Source organism: Somniosus microcephalus, chromosome 19 (genome assembly GCF_052327205.1).
Source record: "Somniosus microcephalus isolate GS21.2 chromosome 19, FLI_Smic_1.0, whole genome shotgun sequence".
NCBI classification, from domain to species: Eukaryota; Metazoa; Chordata; class Chondrichthyes; order Squaliformes; family Somniosidae; genus Somniosus; species Somniosus microcephalus.
In genome coordinates, this window is record NC_141005.1 from 56,588,268 (window position 1) to 56,595,801 (window position 7,534).

General features: G+C 45.4%; 1 protein-coding gene across 1 annotated transcript in view; it reads right to left on the bottom strand.

Moving 5' to 3' along the window:
- kremen1 (kringle containing transmembrane protein 1) overlaps positions 1-7,140 on the bottom strand; it is a 190,948-nt gene extending 183,808 nt beyond the window's left edge. Inside the window, exon 1 of the mRNA XM_085961807.1 lies at positions 6,887-7,140. Coding sequence (XP_085817933.1) covers positions 6,887-6,968 — 82 coding nt within the window. The 5' untranslated portion in view covers positions 6,969-7,140. The remainder of the gene's footprint in view (positions 1-6,886) is intronic.
- Positions 7,141-7,534: the final 394 nt, after the last annotated feature.

Consider the following 7,534-nt stretch of genomic DNA (forward strand, 5'->3'; position numbering starts at 1 on the left):
GTCAATTTTCCTAAGAATTATTGCCTGAATTAATAGGTTTATGAATATGTCACGGTAAATAATCATTCTGCAGCAATGGGCCAATTTTGCTTGTGTTCATTTTTCACTGTTATTTAACCAGGTAATAAAACTGTAGGAACATACGGTTTTAAAGGTGTGATTTGCGAAAAATGTGATCCTGTTAGTGCTAATGAGAAGTAGCAGCCAATCATAATTCACAAGCATCAGCTTGGCTCAACTGATAGCACTCTCGCCTCAAAGTCAGAAGGTTGTCGGCTCAAGCCTGATTCTAGGACTGGAGTGCATGGTTTAGGCTCGCACTTCGATCCAGTACTAAAGGAATGCTACATTGTTGCAGGTGCCATCCTTAAAATAAGCTGTTAAGCTGAAGCCCCACCTGCCTGTTAAGGTGGACACAAACAATCCCATAGCACTATTTGAAGAACAGGTGGCAGAAAATGGTTGGCGGAGGATTGAGCACCCATTTCACATGGGATGTATAATGGGCGATGGAGGATCGGGTACGTGTTCCACATGGGATGTATAATGGGCGATGGAGGATCGGGTATCTGTTCCACATGGGATGGGGATGTATAATGGGCGATGGAGGATCGGGTACCTGTTCCACATGGGATGTATAATGGGCGATGGAGGATCGGGTATCTGTTCCACATGGGATGTATAATGGGCGATGGAAGATCGGGTATCTGTTCCACATGGGATGTATAATGGGCGATGGAGGATCGGGTATCTGTTCCACATGGGATGTATAATGGGCGATGGAGGATCGGGTATCTGTTCCACATGGGATGTATAATGGGCGATGGAGGATCGGGTATCTGTTCCACATGGGATGTATAATGGGCGATGGAGGATCGGGTATCTGTTCCACATGGGATGTATAATGGGCGATGGAAGATCGGGTATCTGTTCCACATGGAATGTATAATGGGCGATGGAGGATCGGGTATCTGTTCCACATGGGATGTATAATGGGCGATGGAAGATCGGGTACCTGTTCCACATGGGATGTATAATGGGCGATGGAAGATCGGGTACCTGTTCCACATGGGATGTATAATGAGCGATGATCGGGTATCTGTTCCACATGGGATGTATAATGGGCGATGGAGGATCGAGTATCTGTTCCACATGGGATGTATAATGGGCGACTGAGGATCGGGAATCTGTTCCACATGAGATGTATAATGGGCGATGGAAGATCAGGTATCTGTTCCACATGGGATGTATAATGGGCGATGGAAGATCAGGTGTCTGTTCCACATGGGATGTATAATGGGCGACTGAGGATCGGGAATCTGTTCCACATGGGATGTATAATGGGCGATGGAAGATCAGGTATCTGTTCCACATGGGATGTATAATGGGCGATGGAAGATCAGGTGTCTGTTCCACATGGGATGTATAATGGGTGACTGAGGATTGGGAGCTCGTTTCACGCAGAGTGTATAATGGGCGATGGAGGACCGAGTGTCTGTTTCATGTGGGATGTATAATGGGCGATGGAGGATCGGGTATCTGTTCCACATGGGATGTATAATGGGCGATGGAGGATTGGGTACCTGTTCCACATGGGATGTATAATGGGCGATGGAGGATCAGGTACCTGTTCCACATGGGATGTATAATGGGCGATGGAGGACCGAGTGTCTGTTTCATGTGGGATGTATAATGGGCGATGGAGGATCGGGTGTCTGTTCCACATGGGATGTATAATGGGTGATGGAGGATCGGGTATCTGTTCCACATGGGATGTATAATGGGCGATGGAGGATCAGGTACCTGTTCCACATGGGATGTATAATGGGCGATGGAGGATCGGGTATCTGTTCCACATGGGATGTATAATGGGCGATGGAGGATCGGGTACCTGTTCCACATGGGATGTATAATGGGCGATGGAGGACCGAGTGTCTGTTTCATGTGGGATGTATAATGGGCGATGGAGGATCGGGTACCTGTTCCACATGGGATGTATAATGGGCGATGGAGGATCGGGTACCTGTTCCACATGGGATGTATAATGGGCGATGGAAGATCGGGTATCTGTTCCACATGGGATGTATAATGGGCGATGGAAGATTGGGTATCTGTTCCACATGGGATGTATAATGGGCGATGGAGGATCGGGTATCTGTTCCACATAGGATGTATAATGGGTGACTGAGGATTGGGAGCTCGTTTCACGCAGAGTGTATAATGGGCGATGGAGGACCGAGTGTCTGTTTCATGTGGGGTGTATAATGAGCGATGGAAGATTGGGCGCCCATTTCATGCGGGGTATATGACAGGCGGCCAATCCGCTCCCACCCATTTTTTGCCACTGCCAAAAGTTAAAGTCAACCCTGGGGCGTTCTCCTGGCATGTGACCAAAACCAAAATCAAAACAAACAGTTTAAAGGGTCATTCATCTCATTTGCTGTTTGTGAGGTCGTGCAGCGTGAATATTGGCTGCCACCATTCACTGTTCTCAACTTTTTGTCTGATAAAGAAGTATCCAAACTGTAAATTGTTTGAAGTGGAAGTAACTTTGGGCGTCTTACCGTTTACGGATGTACCTCGGCATTAGGCCAGAAACATCTCATCATAGTATTTATCCAATACACAAATCAGATCAATAATTCTATTTTTTAAATTAAGTTGAGCTCCTCTAGTCCTGGGCTGGTGGAATTTGGAGGAAACTACTAAGAATTTTCCTATAACCGGTAGGGACATTTCAGTAAATGGTCTCGACACCCCGTCACAAATCCTGCCATGGGGGTGAACTTTCAGGCCAACCCAGGGGCCCTGTTGTGCTGTGAGCCAGTGCCCACATGACCAGACATCCAAACTAAATTCACATACAGCTGACAGAAAGAGAAGACTTTCGTTCTCCCTGCCTGGTCTGGATTTGAACCCAGGAACCAGCAGGGAAAGAGCAAACCTCTAACCCACAAAGCTACTGACTCCCCCAGCAAAAGGATATTACAAATGGTGATGCAAGTAAACATAGGTTACATCATGTTCTAATAGACATCCATGTCAGCATGTTATCCAGCAACTAAGTATATGTGTTATAAAGGGAGTAACAGATGGCTAGGAGTGTTTTATAAGGTTTTATAAATGGTACCCAAATGCGGAGAGTAGGTTACAACCTTGAACATTCTCCTAAATCTTGTTCATTACTGTTGACTTATCTCTGTTGCTAGCACCTTAGTTTTGATTCAGAAGATTGTGAGTTTGAGCTCCAGAACCAGGATTTCAGCTCATAATTTAGGCTGACACCCAATGCAGTACTGGAGGAGTTCTGCATTGCTGGAGGTGATGTCCTTTGAATGAGATGTTGAACTGGCCACAGTTTGCCTAGTCAAATGAATGTTAAAGATCCCATGAGGCTTCTCCTGTTGTCCTGGCCAACATTCCTCCCTCAACCAGCATCACTGGTCAAACTTCTCACTGTTTCTTGTGGGGTGTGCTGCCAAAGAATGGCTGCCACATCTGCCTATCTAACAACAGTTGCTTTCAAACATTGGTTATGATAAGGCACTATCACTATATAAATCCAGGTATTACTGTAGACAGATAACTGCCTATTTTACAATTGGAGCTCATATCTCACTCATATATCATCTGGCCAATGTTTCCTACCAGTCCCCTTACTGAGCCCAAATGTTGTTGTGTGGTTTTATATGCAATGACAGGAAGTAAAAATATTTAACATTATTAAGCCATCGAACCAGAGTTTTAAAAGTGTCACTGATAAGAAGAGAGGGTTAAATGAAAAATAACTCATTCCTTCTTATTCATGTGTGCGGTATATAGGAAATAATGGCTATCTGGGAATGATTACAAGGCACTAGTCTAATTGAAGGGTACAATGACATGACATATTTCACGAGCAAAGCTTGAGCAGTTTATAATCACGATCTAAAGTCATAAGATTAGATTACTGCCTTGAAATCACTCCAGGTGGCTGTTGGTTCTCTCTCTCTCTCTCTCTCTCCCTGTTTGATGAGGGGCTTTTACTCAACATGGTTCTGTTTTTAATGCCAGCAATGGCTGTCAGAATGGAAACCAGCTACAGCTGCATTTGGTGTCACTGAAGCATGATAACGTTCATATCGAAGGATATTCCAGGGATGTGGGCGTCGCTGGCAAGGCCGGCATTTATTGCCCCTCTCTCGTTGCTCTGAGAAGGTGGCGGTGGGCCGCCTTCTTGAACTGCTGATAGCGTTTTCATACAAGTGAGTGGCTCGCTGGGCCACTTCAGAGGGCAGGTAAGAGTCAACCACCTAGGTGTGGGTCTGGAGTCACATATAAACCAGACCGGGTCAGGATGGCAGGTTTCCTTCCCTACAAGAACATTAGTGAACCAGTTGGGTTTTTATGTCAATCCGACAGCTTCGTGGCCACTTTTACTGACACCAGCTTCTTATTTCCAGATTTAAAAAAAACTGAATTCAAATTCTAAAACTGCCATGGTGAGATTTAAACTCACATTTCCCAGGTTATTAACCCGGGCCTCTGGATTACTGGTCGAGTAACTACATTACCCTACCTGGATTAATGATTGTGACACTGCCACTTTAAGAAATAATTACCATTCAAATATGAAGACATGCTGTGGTTAGTAGACCCAACAATTATTTATGTATTACAGACAGAACCTTCCAAAGTGTAACCAGCAGTTATTTTCTTCATTTTCATGTCTTAAGCTAATTGTTCCTACATATAAAGTTGATACTTTGAAGCCCGAGTCCCTTTTGATGACTTACATAAGTAAAACACAACTGCAATCAACTCTTTATAGCAGCAGCCAATATTGCTGTTTTATGTCCAAGGACATTGCCCCCCTTCCTGGTCCCAAGGCCGTGAATTTTGCTGGCATGTTTCTGCAGACGCCGAGTGCCCATTCTTTACGTGCGCGCCTGGGAAGTGAGTGCCGATCGGCTATTCGACCGCGGGAGGCAACACCCACCGCGCTGGATCCTTTCTAACTGACTTCCACACATGTCTGTACTGTCCAGCCAGGATCGCCAGATCGTGCTCGGGATGGGGAATTCCTGGCTGATGTCCACACTCCCCACCCACCATCCCTTACCCCAGGAGCACCGAGGCTATTTGCAACGACCGAGCTTACAGCACAGAAGGAGGTCATTCGGCCCATCCGTCCTGTACCGACTCTTAGAAAGAGCTCTCCAATTAGCCCCACTCCTCCCTGCTCGTTCCCCACACAGCCCAGCAAATGTTTCCTTTTCAAGTATATATCCAATATATATATGAAAGATTTACTCCAGGGACCCTAATGTAGGGAGAAGGACTTAAAAAAATAAGACTGAGTGTATTTCTGGAAAGTATAAAGGGTCTGGAGATAAATACTGACGCTTCGAGATACAGCCTTCCAATGGACAGACTCTGCAACAGACTGTGGTTGGAAGGCACCGCGTCAGGGAGCAGGTTTCAGCCTGAAGTTCGGGGTGCTGAGCACCGTCCATGTGTAGGTCCACAGATGGTGGCATTCAGGGGCTGACAGCCGGTTAAAATCTATGGAAAGCGGTTTCTCAATCAAGTGTAAGCGGCGCAATTGGCGGAAAAATAAACCCGTTTTTTTCTTAATGAGACCCACGCTTGGGGCCCCCGACTTTACTTCTGAGAAGTGCGAGGGGCTTTAATCAGAAGAAGAAAATAATTGTTTTCTGGGCCTTATTAAACTCTCGCACGCACCATTTCAGCAGCAGGTCCTTGAACGCTTCCCTCTACGCTTTGAAAACCAAAAAGGTACTTAAAGATGCCGAGAAAATACACAGTAGATGGGCAGATCACTAAAGTCTCATCCACTTGGAATGGGCTTCGATCAGAATCGTCAGCTCAGCGAGAGGCGCCCTGTGATATTGATTATGACATATTTAGGCCTTTCTACCTAATTGTTTGCAAACAGGAACAGAATTGGACCAACGATTATCAGACAGATGTGAGAAAACATCAGGTTTTCCGAATGGGCTCGCGGTAAAACTTCCCGACTTCTGTGTCACAGCGGAATGCTGACAGGTTATCGATCCGCACCGACCATATTTACCGACATATCGGAACTATACTCAAGTGTCAGCATCGCCCACGCTATCGGCCCGTCTGTGCCCAGCCATGTGGAACTCCATGTTGATCTAACCACTTACTGCACCTACACTTATCGATTGCTTATGAGATTAATCGCATGCTTGACAATCTACTCCATCTACATAACCATTTACTTCATCTGTCTATATATTTAGCTACCTATTTATCTACCGATATGTTTAACTATTTATGTATCTATAAATTTAGGCACCTATTTATCTCGCTATATCATTAATTAATTATTTATCTACACATTTAGCTTAAAGTGTATTTATTTATATATTTAACGATTTATCCATCTATACATTTAGCTATCTATTTCTGTATCGATATATTTATCCATCTATATATTTATTTATATGTTTAGCTATCGATTTATTTATCGATGTATTTATCAATTTACATAGCTATATTTGGCTATTTATCTATCAATATATTTATTATTTATCTATTTAACTGTTTACCTATTGATACCAAAGATCGACTCTTTTATCAAAGTTGCAAGCAATGAAGGAAACTAGCCTGTAAACCTGAACTGACACTGATCGATTCGGAGCGCTCGCCTCTCCCTCGCCAGGTTTGTACAGTATATATACACTTGGTGCTTCTTTCTATATAAAAGCTACTGTCGGACGAAGGGGAACTGGGAGCTGAGCTGGGACCCGCGCTGTCTGTTCTGAGCCTCACCGATCAGTCAGATCAAACACATAAACTTGCCCCCCACCTCCCAGAGTGCAACTAAAAGTACAGACACGGCAGCGAAATGACTCACCGGTGTTCAACTCTGCCCATCCGAGGGTGATTATACATCCGAGTCCCATGTAAAGGGCGAGCGCTTCTGCCCAGTAACCCATCGCTGAGGCGGCAGACCAAGTGAGAGGGAGAGGGAGAGAGCGGCGGTGCAAGGGGAGAGGTGACCGGGGAGCAGGTGACAAATCGGCAACTCCAAAGCTGGGAAGTCAGGTTCGCTGGTTAGTGCCACCTCCCAGCCCTCTGATCTCTAACTACAGCAGCACCTAAAAAGAGCCCGAGGAGTGGGAGGGAGAGAGCGAGCGAGCGAGAGGGATCCTATTACTGGGAGCATGTGACAGGAAGCCTGGCTTCAAACCTGCTTGAAAAAGACGATCCGCCGCAAGCACCGCCAAGCTGCGGGCTCTGCCTGCACCTGCCAGCGAACTGCTTCTCAAATCAGGCTTTATTGGGCATTATTTCCCCTGTAATGTGTATTCCCCTGGTCTCCTCACTTGGGAAAAAAAACACAAATTGCATGACCTCAAAAACGATTATTGTCACACTGGATCCTCGCTAATAAAAACCAGGGCGGTTTGAAAGAAAAGACTTGCATTTATGTAGTGTCTTTCCCGTCCTCAGGACGTCCCAAAGCTCTTCACAGTGTAAGGTAGGAAACTCTGCAGCCAAT